This window comes from Cygnus olor, chromosome 4 (assembly GCF_009769625.2).
Source record: "Cygnus olor isolate bCygOlo1 chromosome 4, bCygOlo1.pri.v2, whole genome shotgun sequence".
NCBI classification, from domain to species: Eukaryota; Metazoa; Chordata; class Aves; order Anseriformes; family Anatidae; genus Cygnus; species Cygnus olor.
In genome coordinates, this window is record NC_049172.1 from 33145211 (window position 1) to 33171304 (window position 26094).

Genomic DNA, 26094 nt, shown 5'->3' on the forward strand with positions numbered 1-26094 from the left:
GCATTTACCTATAAGGAAAAATATATATATATGTATCAAAAATTGTAACACAAGAAGCCCAAACTCTTTTTATGCTTTTAAGATCTGTCTGTAAAGAATCTTCTAGATGTAAAATTCTCACATTTGGCATGCACGAGGCAAAAGTTAATTCTTTTGTTCACCTTTATAAGCACCTAAATTTGCCACTTGTCTTACTGCAGAAAACTTAAGGTTCTCTGAAGTATAGCCAAACTAGGTTCCTTTAGCCTTCGGAAACTGAGTTTCAATGACGTTTTCAGTGAGCTTCTTAGTCACAAAGGACTGTAATCAAAGGGCTGGCTCTTCACACAGAGTAACTGTGCTCAGAAGCATCAGTATCATGAGGTGACTTGCAGTTTTAAGAGAGGCTGAAGCCCACATACTTGATCTCTCCATGCCACATCGTATAGAACCAAATGGCCACTTATGCCCATTTACTCCTGGCAACATTCAACATAGATTTAGGATTGAGTAGTAACTGTCATCCCAGTACTTAAACCCCCTGGATTAAATTCTGTTCTGCATGCAGTCAGTGAAGCTCATTGTCTGTGAAACAACCACCATATTTAGTCCTTTTGTGGAGGATAACTGCCACAAAACCAAAAATACAGCAGGTCCTCCCCTAACACAACAGCATCATCGCAGTTCAATGACAGAAGGTGGCTCTTGAAAGATGGCTCTTCCAACATTGGAAATATCTCAGAAACACCACTGCCCTTTCCTGCCTTGCTTCTAAAGACAGCAGAAGCAGCAAAAGCAGAATCACAGAAATCAATTTTACATGAACTGTTATTTATATTACTGTAGCAAATAAGATCTTCTATTATGCTGTTCAGAGCAAAACATCTTTGCCTACAAACAGTAAAAATCCTGATAACAAGCAAACAATTTTTAGAATAAGTGCATAATCTTTATCTGTCCATAATAAACAACCCTGCATACAGCTTGGCTCCCATACATCTAATGCTTTACAGAAGATAGGCAAATCTTACCTAGGACAAGGAAAGGAAGCACAGAAGTTTGTAACAGGGTACAAGTCCCAGTGAATCACTAGGAAAGCCAGTTAGAAGATATAGACCTTCCATAAGATATTACCATGTCATACTACTTCCCTTTCAGATGTAAGTCTGGTGTTCGAAGCGTGATTAGTAAAGCCTAGCCATACCTTATAACATCAATTACCTTTGTGTTTTAAAATGTTTAAATGTAGTAGATTAAGTTGTTCCTCAGCAATTCAGGATTACCCCAAAAAGCAAGACTGAAGCAAATTCATGTTAATGCAATATACTTCAAATCAATAACACTCAATAGCATTACCTGTGCCCAGTGTGTTCTAAACACTATCATGCATGTTTCTGGGTCAACACCTTGCAGGCTCAGACCCTGCCGTTTTTTTCTGATACTGGTTCCAGAGGACATTATAAGTTTTCCAAAGGTCAACCGTCTAGGCCATGCTGGATTTCCTTTGAAAATCCTGTACTTAGTAAAAGATGTCCAAGCATCGCAAAGAGATCAATACCCTGTTTTGAGCTTCAGTATCCACAGAATTCTGTTTAAGGAAAAACAACACAAAACACATCTGTACACCAATTTATATACATATATATATATACACACACAGACACACACACAGAGAACATACTTAAAGATATCACTAAAGCATTTATTTTAACTCAGTTGGAGGACAGAATTTTTTAAAGCATGTTATATGTGACCACCATCTTAAACTTCCCACGATAAGAGTTTTTAAGCCTCAAACAGGTCTTTTGAGATCAGTGATTGAATTAAGGTGCTACTCAAATACAACAAGCTCATGCAGTAAACATCGTATGCATACTTTATTACATTTTTATTTTTTCTTTATGTTTTTGCCTTCTGATCGTGTCTCTGTTCAGGATAGCTTAATAACTGTTGCATAGACTGTACTAGTAAAAAAGTACAGGTTCTTTCTACATTTTTAAAAACAGTATTTCCGTGAATAGATAAAATTGTCAATACTTCGATTTTTTTCTGTCAGAAAACATATCAGAAACAATTGGAAATATCTGTAGCATACCATACGCAGGCAGAAAGATGCACTTGTATCTACACCAAAGGACAATAACCAAAACCAAAGGACATAAAAAAATATAAACCAAACCACCCTCATGTATTCAAAGTCAAGTAAATTGAGATGTCATATTAGAGTACTATAAGACCAAACATTGGCACTTTCTTTTCATCCATTATTTAATATCCTAGATATCTGAGTATTAAAGTAGTTGCACACCTGCAGGGAAACGTTAAAATGAAACAAAGACAGATATCTTACAGATATTTGGGAGGCTTAAGAGAACATATTATTCCCTCAAGCACCAATATCTAAGTTACACAGTTCCCTTTTTTTTTTTTGGTCCCTCCATCAACTTCAATTTTTTATTCTTCTTTTGCAAACAGACTCTGCTATTAATTTTGGGCCATAGCAAAACAAAACCAACAACAACAAACACAGTTAAGGAAGACAACAAATGCACTACAGGTTGCCACAGCTCGTGTACAACATAGAAGACTTTTATGCATTTTGAAATGCTCTCTTTCTCCAGTCTTCATTAGGATCCCAAGAGTCCTGGATATTCTTTGGCTTAGTCAAATACATTAGGAGATTTTTCTGCCACAGTCTATATAGCAATTCTTTGCTACCGCAGTAGGTATTTCTCTGCATGTATCTTAAAAGATAAAAATCTTTCTCTACAGTGGACATCTCTGCTCCCTGCAGGTATGCTATGCTTATATTCTTGAAATTGTTAGCAGAAAAAAACATACTGGCTGTCATAAAAGTAACAGCAAATTTTTGCTGCATTCAGAATGTCCAAAAAAAGTCCAGGCTACAGCACTAAGCTTTTTGAGACAAACAAAAAACAAACAGAAGTTGATTATGCAGTCTTAATACCCCCTTGTTCCCACGTATGTATGTATATTCTCTGTTTGAGATTCAACAAGATTCAATTGCATAAAAGGGTCTTCCCTCCCACCCCCAACCCTTCCTTCCTATACCACTTAAAATACATATTATGCATTTCCTAAACACTGTCATGCAATACAATGAACATGATTTAATTTATCTCTTTTGCAGATAAAACATTCCTTGCATGGAAAGGCCAGCATGAACCTGGGACAGTTTATCCATTTGGGTAACACTCCTTCCTAAACAACGCTGGCACCCTGTTACCTACTATATGTTCAATGCACACAAACCCAGTGGCCTTTTCTTGCAGCTCAACATATTTACAGAAGAAACCAAAAACATGCTGAGAAACCACTTACAAAAAGCCTGCTGCAAGTAGCTTTCCTAATATCATACCCAACAATCCAAAGGAATATTTATTTGACCTCCTTTGGACCATCTGTTCACTTCATGCCCGTTTCCCCTTCGCCAGCCCTCTCCTCCAAACAAAAACCTTCCCATTTCTGTAGCAGCTGAGCAGACTCCTCTGGGCAAAAGTGCCCTTCACCACACAACCCCAATTCACCCTTCAAGCAGATCTGTCCTGTGCATGAAATGAAGCAAGCAGCTTTGGAAAACTTAATGTGATTGTGTAATTAAAGATGGTATCATAAGGTACAGCAAGAGAACTTAATTAACAAAGCAGAGGCAAGTTCATTTCTGGAATTTACTAGTTTTGAGTTGTTTGACTTTACAACTTGGAGGTTGTTTCTGTAGAGTTTGCACTTGTTGAAGAATTTAAACACAAGAAACTGCTATTACACATCTCGATATCACATGACAGATGACCGTCGTTACGATACCGAGAGTAGAATCAGAAACTTCAGGTCAGCCTCCACTATTTAATCTAGCAAACAGCTATAAGGGAGATCATGGCTTTCTTCAAGACTGCCAATAAAAATCAAAGGCTGGTGACGTAAGACACTTGAGATACATGCAAAGCTCCTGGACGTAATATACATGGGCAATCTAAAACCTGTTACCTTCTCTTCTCATCCAACCTGTTCTAATCCTCTGTCCTCCCTAACCTTTACGGCTTTTCTTTCTCATACATCATGCCTAACCAGCCCCAACCTCCACTCCACCAGTTCCCAGCAGCATGCATTCCCTCCCCATCAGGCCCTCCTATAAAAAAGAGGGAAAGATATTTTTACTACTTCCATCTTGTAGCTATCAAAACATGGGTTTGGAGGGCAGAGGTGCCATACTCGTACTTTGATCATTACAGACTCCTGCAATGTTGCTCTACTTCTCTGCAGCTATAAGAAGGCCTAAAGTGCAGGAGTGGCTCAGCACAGACGTACAGAAAAAAAACACATCCAAGCACTCACCAGCAGCGAGGTGCTATTTCATGGTACATCTCTCACCACACATTCAAAACACAGCAACATACCAAGAGCTCCAGCGACAGAGCCACTTACATTCATGTGTCCAGATCGAAAATTCCCTTTCCACACAAGACCTACTTCATGACTAACATTTATGTAAGAATTTATAACCACCTCTGTGTTCTTGAACAGTGAAGTCCTGCCTCTGTTAAAAGCTTACTGCCTAAGCAGATCACCATTACTCTCTGCGCTTGTAGTATGGGCATCTAGAAACGCCTGTACTACCAACCAGGGGGAATTTTTAGGAAGATTCCCTTGAGTTGCTGGTGCATGCAGCTTGCCCAATCCATTTATGAGATGTGTTTTATTACCTGCACAAATGCTACCCCATTGCTAGATGAAGATCTTCAGTAGTACGCAAGTGACAAACACCGTAAAACAGCAAATTCACCTCCTGCATTTATGTATTCTAACAAAAAACTGCACTTAGCAGCAGATTGCACATACATATGTCACAAGATTGAAGCCATTTAAATCTTTAATAACAAAGAATTGTGAAAAAGATCATTCATCCCTTGGTGATGAATAGTAACCTCTCAGACATTAAAATTCAATCAGAACCAGTTTATTCGGAATGCTCACTCCTACCGCACAAAGTCATTATAAACAGATTGTATGAAGCACGGAATGAAGAGCAAAACTACCAAATTTAAATTACTAGCTGAAAACAAATCAACTTGTCTGCAGCAAATGTTAAGTTGACCATGGCTAAGTTTGCTTGCATCCAGCTCAGCTATGGGATCAGAAATTTAAGTGTGATGAGAGAATACAGACCTTCCCCTCACAGCAGCAAATACTATGGCCTTTTAATTATCTCTAATTTGAAAGTAACTAGACAGCAGCAAGCAAGACTGCAATGTCCAGTAACATTTCTAAAATCAAATCAATTCTCTTAAGGAAGCAAATATTTCCAGTCTGGAAAGTATCTTGGGATATCAGGATTTCTTTAGTAAGACAAAACACTGATAGACTGTACAGACTTCAAAGACTTCAGAGTTGGTAATACTGTTTCAAAAAGCATATACAGCTTTTTGACAAGTGGTCACAGAATAGATCCTAAAAACAGTGTACTATTTGAAAAAGGAAAACAATTAAATTGGAAGAGACGCTATCTTTTAAGATACATATCTACCTAAAGTTAGTTTGCTCTAGTTACAGTGGCACTAGAAAGAACATGTTCACCGTATTTGTGGCAAGTAGGTTTTTCCACTGGATTAGCAGGTTTTCTTCACTATTTTGCAAGGCTGAATGACAAATAATCTGACAAAACAAATAATCTGATTATATTGAATGCAATTTGGGAAAACGAATTAATTTATAAACACCAATCAAGGAAGAAAGGGTAGAAATGAACTCAGTCACCACTACAGACAAAAATAATGGTCTATTTTAATCGGTTTAGGGTTGAAATACTACAATAATTTAGCCTTTCCTCTCCACTAAATCCTAGTCAAGGCATTACTCCATCAATTAACAGACCTGAGGAGTGGAAATACACCTCTCCTGCAGTCCATCCAAAATCCAACTTCCAAAAACCATTGCTCAGTTTAATATTTTCACCCTGCTGTACAATAGTAAAACCTTCTTAGCAGGTAAATCTTTCCATAATTCAAGCATATCCTACCAAACAGTCATTTAACATTATTAAAAGGCAAAGTCCACTTACATATGCCTTCTAGAGCTATTGTAATTGCCTAAACTGACAAGACTTTTGTCTCTAATCTTTATTGTCATACACAAGGTTCCCACACCTACGGCCAAAGTTTTATATACATAACAATCCCAATGTGGAATGGGAAGCGCATCACGCACATGAGGAAATGAGTTTCAAACAGACAAGTCAAATTCCCCCAAGATCTTCCTATATTTTTTGAGTAATTGAACAAAATTGCATCATTTCAAAAGCTTTTGTTGGGTTTATATTAAATACCTTTCAATGGGGGTTTATTTAGTTTGTTGGGTTTTCTTTTTTTCTGCAAATCCGCTTAACTGTTATATATACAAACAGGATGTTAACAAGAACCTATGTTCTTCCTGAGCAGCAGCAGAGAAAATTGTACAGTCACAAAACTAGACCTGTAACCACGTCTGTGGAATCTCTGATAAGTAAATGAGGATGGAAGGAAGAGAGCAGAAATCTTTAGCACAACCTAACTGATTTGCCTTTTTTAAAAAATAAAAAAAATTAAAAAGCAGCAGTCATAACTACACTGAGTAGCTTTAGATTAACGAGAAGATTGAGACCTAGCTGTTGGACTTGCAGAGGATACTTGCTTTCAGTTTTCCTTCAGAAGCCTGTAAATCATCAACCCTTTTTCCACCGCTGATTACAGGGCTGAACTCCCCAATCAACAGAAGTACTTATCTTATTGCCAAGTACACTGGAAGAACAGCCCAGCTGAGAATCATCTCTTGTCAAGCCCACTCCCACTGGAACATCTCTTCAGAAGTTTCACTTTTGAATTTAAAAAAGTAGCACAGAAGTTTGCAGGATCAGGGTGTACCAGGCAACGCACACCATACAGACAAAAGATGTGCAGACTACTATAGCAAGGCAATATAGACCCAAAATATGCTGCAAGGCTCCCCTGTTTAATCATCAAAGTTGTCTTCTGTTGAATCTCTAAGCTGGTGTGTTCTCCAACAGTTCTCGAGTGCAACTGTACTGCTGGTACTGGATTCTGCACGCTTTTGTCCTGCTGGCCAAAGCTGTCCATCCCTGTCAATCCAGAGACAATAGAGAGCTGGATAAGAAGCTTTAATGGAAGTGAAAAAAACAGCAAATATCACAACATTTTCATGGATCAGTGTGGCATAAAGGGGCCTGAAATTAGACAACTTCAAAGAAGCAGAGGGAAATTATATGGTTTTAAGCATAGCTATACAATCACTTTTCTGCAGTCTCTGATAAGTGGATGAGGAAGAGCAGGCAAAAAATGAGTGGCAAATTTTAGCAAGCCTCAACTTAGTTCCAGCTTAAAAGAGACCTTGTTCAAGGTTTGTTTATTTTTGATCAAAAAGAAGGCTTTCTGCATAAATTTGTCAGCTTTTCTTTAGGGACTATGATCCAGGAGAGGGTGTAAATTTTATTAACAAGAGTATTTCAAAGGAAAACAGTCGCTGCATTATAGGATTCATCCTGCTTGCGGTAAGTTTTGCTACAGAAAAGCTTATGAAGGAGAGTCACATCCTCACCCTTAATGGTCCTATACATTCAGTACCAGAACGCAGAAGGATTACAGCTTGCTCACTGGAGAACTGGAACCAGGGTGGGTAACTGGGAAAATAGTGGTTAAAAGCCACTGCATCGGAGAGTCCTGGGCTTGCTTAAGTACTACTCACAAAAGCTCTACTAGCAAGAAAACTACATTAACAATTTAACACTTTAAGATACACTTTTTTAACACATTAAACTATATTAACACTTAACTTCCTTCTTCATTTGTTCTTTCATGTTTTGATGCTGCAGTCCACTAATTGTCTTGTCCTTTGTCTACCTCAAGCAAACACTTCACATTTAGTCAGCTTTCTTCTGCCTGCCTGTGCTACCCAGTATCTGCAAAGACACTGCCTTCTGTGTGTGGGTGGGAGATGTGTTTTACACTTAAGCAGATAGCTTTATCAAAGCTCAGCAGAGAAGTCACCACAAATTGTAAAGCAATGCAGTTAATCAAAGTATCAATCTGTTCTCATCAAGCACAATTTAATCCAACCCACTAACATGAAAAGTGTGCCTTGTGACTTGTGCCCACTGAGACCACAATAACAAGATGTATCTCATGACAGAAACTACACTCAGTAAGTTTTATAAGGAGATGAAAACCTTACTGTCACATTTACGGTCAGCCTGCTGCAGTTAAAAATGCAATTCATCTTTTCTGAAATCTCTGGAGATGTACACTACTCACATGTTTACTGGGATTTCACACCAGCTCGGATAACTAGCTTCACGTCCTACGTGTTAATTGTTAGGGGATCCAGTTTACGGCCTTAAATAAATACATGGTTCTCCAGGCACATGAATGAGCGATTTCCCCAGAGTAAGCACAGCAGCAGTGACGGCCCCAGCTCAGCCGTGGTGCAGTGGTACCGTGTGCACGTAAAGGGCAAGCAACGGGGTCGACTCACACTGGCAGCCTGTGCGCTGGGGCACAGGCTCTGCCAAATCCCGAGACTACAGCAATTTCTGCTGCATGGGTTGGCCAAAACGAAAGAACAGAGAGACCAGTTAGGCAGTATGGTCCAAAATGCACTGGTGCTTTAGGCTAACATTACGTATAGTGGGTCTAGGAAGGTGCACAAGTAACCAGAAAAGACAATTCATCAAAGGGCATATTACCTAAGCCAGAGAAATGGCAGCGATTGCTCAAGGGAACAGTAATTAAACAAAGCAGAATACCTGTCAGAGACCTTGACCTCCTCGAGGAGGGCTCTATTTACCTGATACACCACGGGGCATGTTCAGCCACCACATTCATTTGTACACAGGCAATTTTCCCGGAACTCAAGAGCACACCATCACTGAAGCTACTCTTGCAAAGACCCTGGAGGAACAAGCTATACACTCATATCCCTAGGTCATAAATCTGAAGCTAAGGAATGGCTGGGGTTGTGAGGAAATAAGGTTGCAAATCTAGTGGTATGTTTTGCTTCTTTTAAAGAGCGATAAGGAACATAAATCTGCTTCTCTGTTATGTTTGATCTCCCCCACATCGGACTTACTACAGAAAGGCATCAATTCAGTAATAATTAGTGGTTAAAAACACAGATTATGTTGGCTAAAAATGCGAGAATAAAATGGTAGCTGTGGTTCTTAACACCTAAAATACCTATCTCTATTCTTTCCTTTGACAGTAGCACTCAGTCACCACGTGACTGAGCTATCTTGTCGGCTACTTGCAGGCAACAGCTACAAAAGGGGGATTAGAACCTGAATTTAAAACTGAAAAAATAGCATCTCAGAAAAGTTTGTTTCTACCTATATACTGAAGAAAGTAGATGTCATTGAAATTGATTCAAAGGCTTTAACTCCACTGGTTCATTCCCAAATCACCACCAAAATTGCTGATCCAAGAAAAGCACGTTTCCAGAGAGAACCAAGTCATTAATGTGTCTGATGGCCACAGACTGAAGTGTTTGCTGTTGTACTGTGCGAGACAGGCATTGCAGGCAAAACACAACTCAGTTTACAACTGCGTATGGTGAATATGCTTTCCTATCAGATTTCATAGAGAAAGAGAACAACCCCAAAGGGCAAAAAACATGTCACTGAAAGAGAGCTACTTTCCACTCCTTGATTCATAGAGGAACTGCACGAATCAGCTGCTGCATCCACACTTTTTTTTTTTAATCATCATTGAAGTGAATTATTGGGAAAAAACAGTTGTTGCCAACCTCCCCACCTCTACTGGGAATTTGTAGGGGTTTATTTCAAGATTTATCACCATCCAGGAGTGGGAGGGAGCAGCACATCAGAAAGCAGACACTTAACAAAAGCTACTTTATGTTCTGGTTATGCTAGTGGAAGAGAGACATCAAAGTGATCCAACTCAACCTGTAATATCAATTTTGCTTTCCAAGATAATTCTGACATCTGTGTGACACGTTAAGTCATACAAACTTGGCCCCAACTCACTCATATTTTGGGACAACACTAGCTTCTTGAAGTTGTGATGATGAAGTGAACAGAACCCAGAACCTTTTTTTTCCTTTTTTAAAGTTTTGGGTTTTGTTCTTTCTTTTTAAGAAAGGTAAAAGAAAGTGTCTACAGCTAAAAGTACAAAATAAATTCATAGGAAATAATTAAGTTGCATATCTGGAAAAGCTTCCTGACAGGAAAATAAATGAGGCTAGCTCAGCAGTGGAAGGCTCTATGCTCTGAAGATTTAACACTGTTTTCAGAACACTCACGTATAGAATAGGAAATACGATCTTCCTGAGAGAACGATGCTCTAGAAAACAGTTATCAATATACACATAATTACCATACGCAGATTACAGAAAACAAGATTAAGTTATACATTTTATGACTACGAGAGCAATATGTAAACAGTTTTTCAAGTGCTTTGTATAACATGTCGAACTATTTATTATAATAAGCATAAGTCATCCAAGACTAATGTTCTTGACTCTACAAAATGACAGTAAAGATGACATGTACGCTTTCAGCACTAACCTACAATACAATGCAGATCCACATATTCTAAACTTTCCACATATTTCATAATAAAGAAGCCATAAACATTTCTTCTTTCCAAACTCTCAGATGATTCTGCAGATTCTAAATACAGTTCAGGCTCAAGAATCAGTAAAAAAAAAGCATTAAAAGATTACGTTGATTGCTTGATCAATATTGCTTGATCAATAAACCAACCAGCTTCCCCAGAGGTTTGTTAGCAAGTTTTCACTGAGAAAAGAACTTCCACTTTGCAAATGGAATTCTCTCTCATTCACATGCACATGTTACTTCTCTTTTACCCGCCTCTCTCAAATTAAAAGCCCAGGAATAGGACAGAATATACCATTAAATCAAAGCTGCTAGGTATGCAATGAATATTGCATGGTTGTTAACATACTACTTATTCTAGAAATATATTTATTTCTCTTCTCAGGAATTCATTTGCAATACCAAGTTGTTTCTTTTTCCTTAAAAAAATAATAATTTTACAACTGTATATAAATTTAGGTAGCTTTCTGTTACACAATAAAAACCTCCCACATTTCTCAATATGTTCATTATAGCGCATGGACTATAATAGTTGACTGCCTGACTTAAAATCATCATTTATCTTTCTGTACATAGCTGCCTTAAACTACTCATTTTAGAGAGAATTACCCCCCCAAGATACTTATCCACCAAGTAAAGATTATTTCCTGCTCTCTGAAGTGATACCCTGTTAGTGGCGCGATGAATTAATGAATGAAGGGAATGACCAAAAGCATGTTGTTACACAGCTTCAGGACAACTGTTTCATTACATTGTAGGATGGCAGAAGTCTGTCACAAATTACTTAGCAAACCTACTAGGCTTAATGAGCTACTAAAACCTGAAAGGTCATTTTCATATCTCACACTACGTACTATGCATCACCTGACATCAGGCAGAGGGTTGTAATAGAATGTTAAATCTAGTGGACTGATGCTTATGCATGTAAATCCATTTTGTGGGTTTTTTTCCTCTTTTAAAAAAAGAAGAAAAAAAAAACAGAGAGAACAGAACACTGCATGAACTACCATTGTTTGCATCAGGCACTTGCAATTTAGCTTAGAGAAAGCTCCAGAAGATAGTGAACTGCCTTTCTCCTAAATTATGTTCCACACTTGGCAAAGAGAAAAGCAATTGCAAAATCCTTTTTCATTTCCTTTTTATGACTATCAATTGCCAAATTTGGGGATAACAATTGAATTAACATTATTGCCTCGGATGAGGCCCACAAATCACTGTAGCACACTGCTCACTGAAAAATAGGGATGAGAAAGAGGAAGAAAAAAGGGCAAAATAAGCACTCCTTACAAAATCCTAACCCATCCCTGCAGCTCTCCGTTCCCACAACGCACGAACCCCCAGGTATTTGGTCCCATAGGAAGATGCACAGAAATGCTGCTCTCAACTCTCCCCTTCTAATCCAATTTAAAGCAGACATGCGGGAGTTGACAATCATTTTATATTAATTCCTATTGCAAAGTCAGGAATTTCCATAAGGTAACACTTCGCCCATCGCTGAGTACATCTGCATGGAAAACCTGCCTCTCCTCCTGCAGTGATGCCCATATTTAAAAATTTTAGCACAGATTTGCAAGTTGGATGGACTTCGACAGGTTATGTCTTTCTATATGTACTTCGAATTTTTCGCTTTTAAGATACATGCTAGTGAACAGCAAAATCCAAAGTGAATTGTTGGCGTTTTTATTATTTTCAGTGCATAAAAAGCCAAAGCAAAAGAAAAATAACCATGTTACTGAATTTATATTTCCATTTCCAATCAGTTTCACTATATTTTATACATCTGGTAGGTGTTTTTCCTTCTAAGTTTCTCCAGCTTTCACCGGAATAAAATGATTTGTGTCAACATAAACAGCATCAAGGTGTCCATTATGCAGAGTACAAATTAATTTATTTCTGATCTCATAACACAAGTTTACCCTGTTATGAGAATATGTTATACTCCTATACCGTCCTGTCTTCCACAACTGGAAACCGAATGCAATTACAGCATCTTCCATTCTCGTGACCATCTCTGTCTGGATAATAAGGCATACGAATGCACTGGCAAAGAAGAACTATCTATTAGTAGTCTATACAACACTTGTTTCAGACAAGTTGTCAGCTTTAAGAAAAAAAAAAACAGCTAAATAATCAAGTAAAGGAACAATTGAAAAAAAAAGAAAATCCAACACTGTGACAATTCTGTATATATTTTTTCAATTTTGCCTTTGAACCTTTGGCAAAAGGTGAACAGAATTAGAGGTGTCTTTCTAGTCCAGTGAGGAATGAAGATAAACTAGCAGCTTCCACACCCTAGAAGGCAAGAGAAGGTAAGTAAAAGCGCTTTCTGAATTGCAAATGAGGACTGCACATCTTAAAAAGGGAGTGCTCTGATAAACAAAGAACCTCACAAATTTTGCAGGAGAACAGTGTCTACTAAAAGGTGGGGTGAACATCAGAAGCTACTAACGTATAATTTATTTACTATTAAAACTTTCTAACACTTGGAATGCTCAAAATTGACAGCCTAGTAAAGACGACAGCTGGATGCCAGCTCTAGCAGGAACACTTCTCTATACAGATAACAGAAAGTCAAACCACAACCTCTCCCATTTAATTTTGTAGCACCTAAGGAGAAATTTACAGGCGTGGGAAAGCCCAGCTTCCACACAGTGACAGGTTGTTCCTATTCCTTCCTGCACACCTCCAAAGGTGGGGAGTGTGTGTGTGTGCGTCTTTGGGAACCGTGCTGATTCTCACCTCTGCTACTACCCCTCCTCCTGAGCTTGTGGAGCTGTACAAGTTACAGTACGCCAACACTACTTCTGTTTGTTTTGGTTTGTCGTGGTTTTATTTTTAAGTAGCTGGGGTGTACTTATCTGCCATGCCTGAAATCCAGCATCTTTCCTATCCCATTTCTCCTCACCCCAAATTTTCATCTTGACAATTTTCTTGAAAATTGGCACTATGTATGCTACCCAAAATTGCAAACTGAGCCTGAGACAAAGTTACATATGGCATACCAATCCTCACAGAGCCCCAAAGGAGAAGTGCAAGCTGAAGGCAGGAACAGTCCGAAGAGGCATGTGACCGTCAGTCTGCACGCGTATGTCTTGAGCAGCAGTCAGCTGTAACCACAGCATCTTTGAAAGTAGGACTCCAATTTCATTCCTGAGCACATGCTTCTTGAAACTAAATGACATTTTTTTCTAGCCTCTCATTTAAGAGAGGGAATAGGTTATAAGAACTAGACAGCATATGTCAATCTATTTTTTGTATTGATATATCAGTTATGAAAAGTACTGTAGTATATGCAAAACTATTATATTTACCTGTTATCCCTCTGCTGAAACTAAACCTATAGTATTTCTACTGTCTCAACACGTATTGCCATCTCTGTACTCTGTTTTATGTTTTTCCACTTTTTACTGTTTATCTCCAAGCCCATCTCTCCCCACAGACACCATTTTACTTGAACCGTAATGCACGCCATGGGCACTCCAGTAATGACACACTTCAAAACTGTTTCTGAATGTGCCTTTCCACTAGTCAGCATTCAGCTATCCCTGCTGCTCTCAAGCATTCTTGCCCTCTGAACATTAACCTCCAGTCACTGGATGTCTCAGGAGGCATTTCATTGACTTTGTGAGAATTTGCATACAATCAAGTGTCTGCTCTGAAAAAGTAACAGAAAATAAATGGTGTTATTAGTAAGACAGCACTAAATTAAACATATATGAGTAAGGGCAAATTAACAAAGTATGGCAGAAAACTTCTCTTCAGAAGTGCAGGTACCAAAAGCATATCCTCCTGCAATAACTCACGCTGTAATAAATAAGTTAAGTGGAAAGAACCAGTCCTCATAGTTGCCAACACTTGAAAATTCAATACAGCTCGACTCAACATGTACAGGTGAGGTTGCCCCAATGCTTCCACATCCTCTAACTCAGCAGGACTGGGAGCCGAGAGCCACAGTTGTCTTTAACGGGGGAAAAACTGAGCTTTCCCTGTGACAGTGTACCTATCTACCAACTCGACCATCAGTAAGATTAATGCTAAAAATAAAACACAGCGCTGCAATGTACGACTACTAGCACAATAAACCCACCACCAGAAGCAGTAAATTGACTCTGTGGACCCATGAGGGCTGTAGCTACTGCTGGTGCAGTGCTGTATTTTAACAGTTGTCCCATCTCACATCCCTCAGAGTACTGCAAAGGGTCTTAAGTACCAATTTCACACAGGATGGTAAGAAAAGAGATAAATCTTGTACCACTAGCAACCATTTAAACAATGGATCCTCTCATGATAGAGCATTCAGCAATATCTGAAGTATTATTTTAATGTTGTTCTGCAAAGAGGTGCAATCATTTAAGAAATCAACCTGAGAAGACTAGTAGAACATTTTCAAAGTAAAGACTACATGGAAGTAAACGTGAACAAAATCAACTTACAAGTGGAAGTGATCGCGTTTGGTTTTGTCAGACACCAGAACCAAGTGTTCACTCACAATTACCAAATCTTACATTTCCTGGGAAACCTTCAAAACTTGAAGGTTTCTAGACAGACTGAACTAATTTCTTTGGACTCAGGCAAGATTTGTATGAGCGGTTGGGTGGGAAAAAGTAGAATTCCCTCAAATCTATTAAATTTCCTCTTAATTGCTCTGAATAGTGTACTAGAGACACAGTCATCCTCACAAGCCAAAAGAAGGAACTGCCTTCAAGCCAGGAGACTCAAGTTCTCCTCCGATTCTCTTTACTCTCCCATAAGATGGGAGCAACACACTTGTGGAGAACTCTGATTATTTTTAATGCAGCAAGTCACCATCATTCACTCAACAGTCTGGTTGTTTTAGCTGCCCAGAAAGCAAGTCCCTACACACCACACACAGACAACGTGCTTAGACCTATGGTCCCATCAGAAATCCCTACCTGGGGAAACGTTTCTAAGCTCAGGGTCTACAAGTCATGAATTCTCATGCTACCTTCACTTCGACATTGCGCAGAAAAGATAAGTCACAATCAAGGCCCCTCTCAATGAAGAAAAAAATACATTAAGTGTCTCAGGATGCCGACTGGAGGATTTCATACAGTGTTTGGCTATTATTAGAGTGCTATTTTGCTTAGCAGATCAGAGGATATAATCATCAGATGATGCAGCCATGATTTGCAAAGCACTATTAAGGACTAATGAGATAAACAAGTTAAAATTTACATTTTGCTCCACTGATAAGGTTCATTGGCACACTTATCTCCAACACCATGGTTTGAATACTAAACCCACTTAATAACGTCTAGTAAAGCTTATTATAATGCTGGTTATTACAGTTTAACACCACTCAAGCAGCATACTAGAATCGCATCCCTTAGAATTACTGGAGCTCTGAAGTCAAGTGTTGGGATCTGGAAATAAACACCTGTAGAGTTAATGCTGTGAGAAAGCACTAGCCTTCTGGGCCTTTCTCCTGACCCTTCCAAAAGCCCAAAGCCACGGTCTAAGAACTCAACAGGCAGACAAACATTGCTTGTTGCTGTGATTTCAATAGTGTCTGCCCGTTTTACTGCAGTAATGGTAAGGATTAAATAGCAAGTATTTTTGTATCTGCAGTGCATTATGTTACACTTGGTTTATACTCTCTAATCCCTAACACCAAAAGCAAAGCACTGAGGTACTGGCAAAATTAACAACAGAAGTTTGGAGACCGTATTTGTCTTTTACTCACCTTTTTCACCATATTCTGTCAAAAGCACACACAGTACTGTAAAACACCCACCACTTACTGAAAAGGATACTGAAAGTATAATTTAGGCCTTACACTACCCTGTATATTTTTATGCCACATCTATCTAACATGAGCACTTAAATGGGCAACAACACAAGAGCACGAGGGTGATAACATTCTTTCCATTTTAATCTCCACAGCGTTATCTGCCCTGTGACAGCAATGGAAAGAAGGCAAGACGGGATAATTAAGTGCCATCTATCTATGGATCAACAGTAACCAGTGTCAGGACTTGCTTGTGCCAGTTCAAAAGGAGATGTTTAAGAGACACAGATCCTCTGGGAAGCCACCATCCTAACCCAAGAACGGGACCACGAGGAGAGCCACGGAAGGTAAGGGATGGCACAGCAGCCACCATTATCTTTTCAAAGCAAAATGCACAAAAGGAATGACAGCCAAAACAATAAGAACACTACAGATGAAACAACTCCGCTTCTTATTTGTAAGGTAATATTCAAAAGCAAATATTCATTATGCTCATGAAAGGCACTGCAGAGCTATCAGAATGTTTTCTTCTGTGGAGAAAAGTAAAAAGGCATTTAAGAGTGTGACAATAAAAGAAACTAGCTGAGCAAATCATGTGTGAAGCATTAAACGCAACTGCTTTTTGGAACGCGCTTTTGTTCCTTTCAATTTATCACCTGCTTTAAACATTCAGCTTGTAATACAATCCATTCCACTTCCTCCAGCCTGGCTTTAAAATACAGGCATGCCGTATTTCAGCAGTACATGCAAAGAAATGCAGCAGAGCTCAGAAACACAAGGTTAGGCACAGGGCTTGACGTAAAGCATTCCTCTGCACCTACAGGCATCCCCAGGTAGGCAACGGCATGTACCCAACTCCTTGCTGTACCCAGGCACTAAAAGTGGGAAGGGGACACTTCAGAGCTAGGCTCCTTTCCCCACATGCAGGAACATCTCCTTCCAACAGATGTGAACAGCTCTAGTGCTGCATAACAGCCAGGCCAGAGGAGCTCCACCACTCTTCCAGCTACTGGCAGCTTGAATTGTGTTAGAACAGCCCGTGCACCTCACGTGGCTCATATGGCACACACCAGGTCCTGAAGCCGAGCACTGGTAAAGGCTGGGCACTCAGAGGATCCCTCCCAACAACCTGTCTTGAAAATAAGATACTTGTGACTTCGGAAGTGCAGAGCCTTCAAGCCTCTTTCTCTAAGGGAAAATCCTGCCAGCCTGATCCCACAGGAGTTCCCTCTCTACACAGTTTTTTCCCATAGGGGAGAAAATGCCTCTGTAGTCTTTTTCCTTCAATACATTACAGAAAACAGCTTCTCCCAAGCTAGTTTACGCATATGGATTGTTTACTAAAATAATAATCAGAGAAGCTGCTCCAATTACTCTTTCAGCTATGCTAATACTTGGTAGGTATTCTGAATCTAAATGCTTCAATATCTCCCTGCATCTATAAACAACAGATGTATCTAAAGCATATTATATTTTTAAAAGGGAGACAGCCAGCAGCAGAGTATTCCCACAGGCAGCCTTGTCAGGAAGAGATATAAGTGGTAAATAATTAATTTTCCTAGGTTAACTTGAATTCCAGACTAGCATTTGTGAGTCACAATGCCATGGAAAGGCAACTACCAATTCTAGTTTGTATTCCTGTCCAGTCAGATTTACCTTACGTATAAGCACTGACAGCAAAAGTTTCACCATCTTGGAGAGGGGAAAAATAAAGAACGTTTATGCAAGTCCAGCAAAGACTCTTCTGTGAAATAAAAAGAACTCAGAAGTCTGTGCTCAGCTACTGCTGCAGGTTTGTTTTATTATTACTTCCAATTAGCAGGCCAAACACAGATAGGTGCTGAGCACTGATTTCAGATTTCAGCATGCAGAGCCCTCCAGTATCACCTACGCTTTCTTGCAGAGCTACAAATGATTAAAGGTGTCACTGTTTACTGTGCCTTTTCCCCTCTACATTACAGATGTTTGGCATGAAGGCTGGGGACAATTCTAAACAAAGGGGTGTGCGCATTGCAGCCAACTCCTTTCAACACTGGTCATAAGTTTAGCAGTTCAACAAGTAAAGCTGCAAAAACAGTACATAAAATACCATGAATATTATAAGCTTACATTCAATATTAGATAACACCCGTGGTTTGAAGTGACTGAAGTTTTATATGGACAGTCGACTGATGAATCATGATGCCATACCCCACTTAGAAAAAATAAAACAAAATACATTAATAGAATGATACAACTCTTTTACTCACTCCTATTTGCTGCCTCAAAAGTGCTGGCAGCTCATTACTCATACAATCAAGAACAAACTGGCCTTCAGGACAAAACTTTATTGATGGTAGTTGCTTTTCTCTGGAAATGGTCCACAAAACGGACAAGAAAACCCTCAACGACATAAGAGATATAAACTTTATTAACATATTGCTTACATCAATTTTCTATCAAAGGAGGGTGTTGTTTTTTTTTTTGAGTAGCCCTCTATCTGTTGGTACCCATAAAAGTGACAGAAGAGCCCTTCACACTTAGCTGTGCTTTCAAGCCACAGAACCAGATCCAATGCCCCAGGGAAATTTGTCTTCCGGGTCTGATTTTAAGTTCTTGTGCTTCTAGAATTGCCGTGACTCTGTGACCGAGAGCAAAGTTAATGGACCTCAGGATCCTATTTCCATTTATTTCAGTTAGCTGAATTTTTAGAGGATCAGAATACAGTTATATATTTCTTTATCATGGTTGTAATACAGCTTGGTTATAAAGAAACAGGAGAAATGTTCTGCTCTGTTCTTTACAATCAATAGATTATGTAGCTCAGTCAAAGAGCAGAAGGAATTATGAAAAAAGAAAGTAATCTTTAAACTATTAGTATTTTCAGAACAACTTTTCTTCCAGGTACACAGATTCCCACCTTCCAAATACAGCTAATAATGTCAGAGGCCCTAAGATTCATATGGTCAGAATGAATAATATTTACATTAAGCAAATGTATTGCCATAGTAACATAGATAACATCGAGCTATCTACCTGCCACAGCTCACTAAATTATTTAGCATGCCAATACTACAGTGACACTGTGTAAATGATCACATTCATTAGGAGGGGAGTAGGTGCTGAAAAACTAGATGTTAGACAGCTAGATTTGTGGCCATGAAAACGACAGCATGAGTGCAGAAGACAGAAGCAAAGAAGACGACCGCAGCCTGTAGCAAAACAACGCGCCCCGAAATGTTTCATTTAAGAAGCATGCAAAGCAGGGCAAAACAGTCCCACTTATGGGACGTAATGCTGATCAGACATAATGGCCAGAACAAAATGCAATATTAATTATTTTCTGCATTACATTTTCAGGTTAATCATTATATTAAATTAAGGTGCATCTTCCATTCCTAAAAGAGCGTTCTATGCTGTGGAATTATGAAAGCCAGTGTGCATGAAATAGCACACATGAAGCAGCAGTAACTACGAGACGCTCTCAGAAATCTGTAGCTCTTCAATAGTCAACACATTTACAGTGAGCAGAGAGGTGCAGTATTCCGTGTGACAGCCTGCCCCGTACTCCCAAGAGGCAGATGATGGCAGGGATGACAGTGCTTTGTGGCTATCCTCAACCCAAGCTAAAGCAGTTTGGAAAACCCCAGCATCTCCTGCACTTTGGGTATTTCCCCTCACCATATGCAAGGACAGAATCAGTGACAGGACAGTAAAAAGGAGGGACAGATCGGGTCAGCTCTTGTGACCAGGTGGATTTCTTCCTGAGCTTTGGCAGCTGTAGCCCTTTGTTTTGTTGGGCACAAATCACATATTCATCTCTCTCTTTGAACTCAAAATAACCTAGAAAAAAAAACAAAAAACTAAGCCTCATCACACAAAGATCCAGGCACAAACCTAATCCAGTCCAGCTCTAACCAACTCCTTTTCTCCTGATCTTTTTAATTCTCCACGGGCTCCACTTACAGAATTTTCAATGCAAGAGAAAGCTCTGAATAATTTCTTCTACTATTTTTTTCCTTGTTGTTTTATGGAAAATAAATCTGGCATACACCCTTCTCCACCCTCATGCTTGTATTATTACTCACTTGCATGGAAATGCCACCGAGTAAGTCTTACTTAAAGACATTTTTATAGTACTAGCCATAATCATAGCCAACCTCAAGACAATAGGTTATCATAACAGAGACTCAGGTAGAATTTGATCTTGAGAGACCAGCTTTTCAAAATATTGCAGTGTTTGGGCCATGCTGCTCTCCAGCGAGACGCCTGCTTAAATAACAAGTGTGCTTTCTTGAGTTATTTTATATAACAATTATTCAAGAACTGACTTGAACCTCTGCAGGAGAATTGGAGAAAAGTATGGAAAGCAGCAACACAGTTGGAAAGCAGTTTTAGAAAGTGGCCTTATGGGATCTATTGATAAAATCCTGATTCCCTTCCTCTCCCTACAAAGTATTTCAGAGGCTCAGAATATATTCCATACTGTGAAGCAGTGCGACAAATTCTTGTTTCTGATCGAGTCTAACAATGAACTCACTGTCACATGAAAGAAATCTTCCCTAAATGTTCCATCTGCATAGCCTCAATCTTTCCTTCCATTACCAGCTGAATCTCATTTCTGAGACAAAACAGTCAAAGATACTCCCACCAAAGTAATTCTAAGATTTCCTTTCTGCCAAATAGAAGATGAAAATAAATAAGGTTTCCTTCTGCTTGTCAGAGATCCCCTCTCCTGCTGGAATCTGCTATAGGAACACAGGAATGTTTCTAAGCAACTTGAGCATCCAGCTGAAGTGGCTGGGGTAAGTCTTTGACAATGCAAAGTAACAAACACTCAGCACCTAGGAGAGGTATCCTAACACTAGCCTCAAATCCCACTGAGGCTGAATTTTCTCCTGCAACTTCTGTCTTTCAAGTTTACACCTGAAAGCACTAGACAACTAAGTCCTGCTACACAAACCACAATCAATTCTAATCATAAAAAACATCTTTTACTTTCAAGCCAACAGTGAGTATATAAACCCAAAAAGTAACCGCAGTCCAAAGGGATACTGACTTAACTTTATTAGATTTGGCTCAGCACCGCTAATACTGGATCCAAATTGTCTCCTCCAGAAAAAAAAAACATTCAAGTAACAGCAACAAAACCCCCTTTACTCCAACAGAAGGGTTTTACAGATCAGACGTGGTACTGCTCCCAAACGAAGTCCGTGCTTTTCCACAGTGCTGTACTCTGCTCTAACAAGTCTTCCCAGAAACAAACATCAGCAAGCGTGATAGAGCAGCTTTACACAAAGATCAGCTCCGAGCCAGCAGAACAAGGGCTAATAGCGACTGCAGGTGAAGCTGAGTTGTCTTCAGGCAGAACTGCTGCCTCAGTACAGAGCTTCCCGGAGCTTCCTCTTCCAGGAACATGTGTCCACAGTGGCTCCCCACAGAGCCAGCAACCCTTTATTAATTTTGGCTCTGTTTCCTGCAAAACTGCTTGTACCATTACCAGGGACAAACTCACGTTGGAAACATTCAAGCCGGATTTTCTGGAGCGCTGAGCCGCACCATGCCAGCTCTAGTGTACCTAAACTATTTTTGGATCTACAGCATAGACAGCCCTCCGTACAGATAATCCGGCCACATATAATTGTGAGTTGACTTTACATGTTTACGTTCAACATGAATTACAAAAATTTTGCACAGTACAAATCATGAAATTCTATAACCAAACATAAACCCTACCACTCAATAGGCAACATATCCTTTTGGCTTTCCCAGTGATCAGATACAACAACTAAGTCAGTACACAGAGTACCCACAGAGTACCAGGTTCAGAAGAACAGCAAAATTCGTATCACTTAAAAGTATCACTTACCTGTAAAAGAAGACCTTGGAACAAAACGCTTTTGTTGTATAATAGATGGCTCAAAATAGGTATCTTATTTTTCGGTGACTGTATGTACACAAGAAAATTTGACCCACTACAATGGTTTTTGCATCCAGATTGCAAATAGACCTATCATGCACATCCCTGGGTAAATTAAGTTGGACAGCTAAAAATTCATAAGTGTACCCAATTTTAACTTCTGGATGACCAAACCCGTTCTGTGTCAGCAAGACAAATTTAGGGCTGTAGTGCATTACCAAGTACTCCTCTCCTACAGTTATACATGCATGCGTGTGTGTGTATATATATGCTAAGCGCAACACACCTGAACAGTTCAGAAAGTATCCTGAGAAAAAGAACAAAGGTCAAAATAGAGTATTTCTCTGGCTCAGTTAAATTTAAAGTTGGACTAAAGCACATATAGGAACTGAATGGCAGCTCTACAGCAGTTTCTCACATTAAGGTTAACAAGCAGCAAGTAGGCTAGCTGACAAGGACATAATTGGCATTAAAGGCAGCAGCAGCACATCTAATTTCCAGTGCTACAGTTATTATCTCAAGGGTGCTTTGTTAACATTGACTGTACAAATAGAATATCTTACATCAGTGTTTTTACTTTTAGCATATTCAAGAATCCTGTGGCGCAATATGTTATTATCTCATACATTATTTTGATATGGGACTTAGTCTCACCCAGTGTGATGCATCCTGTTTACTTTAATGCCAACTTGATTCCCCTTTCTCAAAGTGGAATAGAAAAACTATAAAAGGTTCATACTTATAATTATATTACTGTTGTCCTTCCTTCCAGGGTTCCCTCCAGACCCAGTTTTTCAAGGCACAAAAAGTAACACATTCAAACACTAACTACTCCAAAGCCCTTCAACCTGGAAAGCCAAAAAAAAACCAGAGACCACATGCTTAACATTGTCATCAAACTAATGTGGAGCCTCACTGCTCGCAGAGGTGAAATGTTTAAATGCCTTGCTAGACCAAAGCCAACTCAGCGCTTTGCAGGACTGAGCCCCAAAAGAACAGGAAGATGGGAAGAAAGAATCAAACCCAAGCCTTCTATACAGTATGAAAGAACATGAACTGATGCAGGGTTAGCCTATATTTGATTGCAGTGTAGTTTGTTTGGTTTTATTCACTGATGTATCGGCAAGCCAAAGTGGGCTCAGATAGGTCCTTGAACATGCGGAGCTGCAGAGACTTTATGCTTAGTGGTTCCAAATCCACAAGGTGAAGTCAGAGCCAACAGGCAGAGCAAACCCCAAAACCAAGTATTTCTCATCCTCTTCTCTGTGTCTGAGTCCTCCAACTGCTTGATTTTAATGAAAGCACCAAAACTGCAGTTATGCAGATCACTTTGCCAAAGAACCATGTCACATCAGGCAAAAGAGGTAAGAGCTGATGGAGAGGGTTATGTTTGTTTCTGAGGTGTTGTGGTGCCTAACTAAATGCTACTTGCACGAACATCCTAAGCATTCAGATCAATCATCAAAGTCCACAGGAAATAACCAGTGCAAATATCTCCAGTTACACTGGGGTGTGGGGGCTGTTTTATTTTTAATACTCAAGAAAAACTCCTTCTGCTGTCCTCCTCAGCCAGGATGGGAACAGAACCTTTTGTACGGGAAAACACATTTAGCCATCAGCCTCTGTCACACTGGCAGCTGCTTTTATACATAGCAGGGAGACTGAAGAGGCAGAGCAAAGCTGCGCAGTATCAACTCAAGGCCAGGTCTTTAAAAGGAAGCAAGTATCTTCTCACTTTGCGTACCGCCACAACTCCCCAGGGCAATGAACTATGTCCCCTTCCCTCCCATCCTGCCTCCGCAGTGGAAAGGCATCTGTGACATGTTATCTGACTGCCAGCAGCTTCCAGTCCTGACTCACTGAACAGCACTGCTGCCGACGTACTCTGCACATAACTAAGATCCTCTCTTCTAAGTCAGGATTTCTGTGTATCTGCGTGCACTTTCCAGAATGCCTAGAGCAATGATCAGGCCAATTTTCTTGCAGTAATTCCTGTATATCTAGAATAATGCTTTCAATTGTTCAATCATTTGGTGTCAGCCCGTTTCCTGCAGACAACCTGCAATATCGCTGAAGGTACTATGTGAATTATAAAAGAAAATAGGGAAATAGAGATGGGTAAAATTAAAGAGGTGCATAAAGGACTAGTCCAAGCAGAAATAAGTTCATTTTTTTCCACCCAATTCCATTTAACATCATTCCTGCAGAACAGCATTTCATTTATCAGAAAAGCATAAATGGGAAGGAGATGGAAATAGCAGAACTGAATTAAACAAAATGAAGGTGTTGGTGGTTTTTTTTTTCAGACAAAAAAAAGGATGGGAAAAATAAAGAAAAACTATAGGTGGAAAAGAGAAGATAGATTGCTCTCATTTGTATTGACAAACCACTAATCAACCTCTTCTGTACTGTACAGTAGTGCTTAAAAAAACAAACAACCTACTCCCACCACCAACCACACATATACATACCGGTACATATACAAGCCAATATGTTTTGCTGTTAGGAGTCAAGTTTCTGCACAAATGACTTAATATGGAGGCAGATTTACTGTACAGGTCTTTCTAAATTCATGGTCAAATCCTACCTGCACCATATATAAAGCATGTGAAACTTGCACATAAAAGTGACGGTTTCAGATGTAGGCACCCTGCAATAAAAGCTGAACAACAACATACATACTAAATAAATCTTATGCCATTTATTTCCTTATTTTTAAGAGTAAAAACACGAAAAAACAGAAGAAAAAAAACAGACGTGGGCTTACCTTACTATGCATTATTAAAATGCAAAGCACAGTAGCTTGTTAATTTTTCACTTGAAGTAACTGCATAACTTGTTTGGGAAATTACTCAGCAGAAAATACGTTCTAAAAACTCCAGTCATTTCATTTCACCTTTCATTTTCTATCACCTACAAGCCAGGTTTTTATATGCAGTTTAATGAAAAGTAAAGTGCACAAATCCTTGAAGTCCAGATACAGAAGGAATGTACTGTGAGCATCTGAGGTTCAGAGCATCCCTTCTGAATTTGTCTTACTACAACAGATAAATACTTCGCGCCCCCAAACATCACAGGAAGCTCAGTGAAGAAGCATGCAATCCCTTTCTATATATAATTGATATATAAAGAAATGTTAGTATAAACATAGTATGTCAGAAGTTACTTTTAATCACACTAGAAACAAAATCCCAGCTTTCTATAAGTCAAGAAATATTTTCAATCTTCTTAACATGTGTCCATGACAAGCATCATGGAGATAGATGGTGACAGATGAATGGCAATAGAATGATGATAGATTAAAAATAATGACAGATTCAGGAGTACAAGATGCTGTAGGAACAGTGTAGGAACAAGAAAATAATTATCCGTAAGACAACAGACTTCCCCAGGCACAGACTGATTTTCTGTGGACCCTCCTGCTATTAAATGTGCAAGAATCAGGGTTGGGAAAGAATGCCGAGTCAGACGAGATAAATCAAAAATTCAACCACAACAGATGTGCATTTACCTAACCATGTACTCCTGACTCGCACAAAAGAGGTCTTCCAAAATTTCTTACCATCTAGGTCTGTAGCTGATGCTTGCTTACAGAGTCTAGGAGATGGGAAACACGCATGCTAAGCTCCTGTAAAAAAGGGGTAACTGGAAGATGAGAAATTTGGCTACTCTTTATATAAAATGCTAAACACCCATCTGGGTAGCAATTTGGAGGGACTGAAGTTACCACCTAGCCACTTGCACAGGTGACTTCTTTTTCTTTGCTGCCTCCACTCAGGCTGTGAGCATGTGAGGAGAGGGCAGGCAGTGGCATCAGCTTACTCCTGACTT

The 26094-nt window shown here is 39.4% G+C and overlaps 1 protein-coding gene across 10 annotated transcripts in view; it reads right to left on the minus strand.

Moving 5' to 3' along the window:
• FHIP1A (FHF complex subunit HOOK interacting protein 1A) overlaps positions 1-26094 on the minus strand; it is a 96125-nt gene that overhangs the window by 45138 nt on the left and 24893 nt on the right. For all 10 annotated transcript variants that reach the window (XM_040556652.1, XM_040556654.1, XM_040556661.1 and 7 more), the window contains one exon: positions 1336-1567. In XM_040556652.1, coding sequence (XP_040412586.1) covers positions 1336-1437 — 102 coding nt within the window. In that variant the 5' untranslated portion in view covers positions 1438-1567. The remainder of the gene's footprint in view (positions 1-1335; positions 1568-26094) is intronic.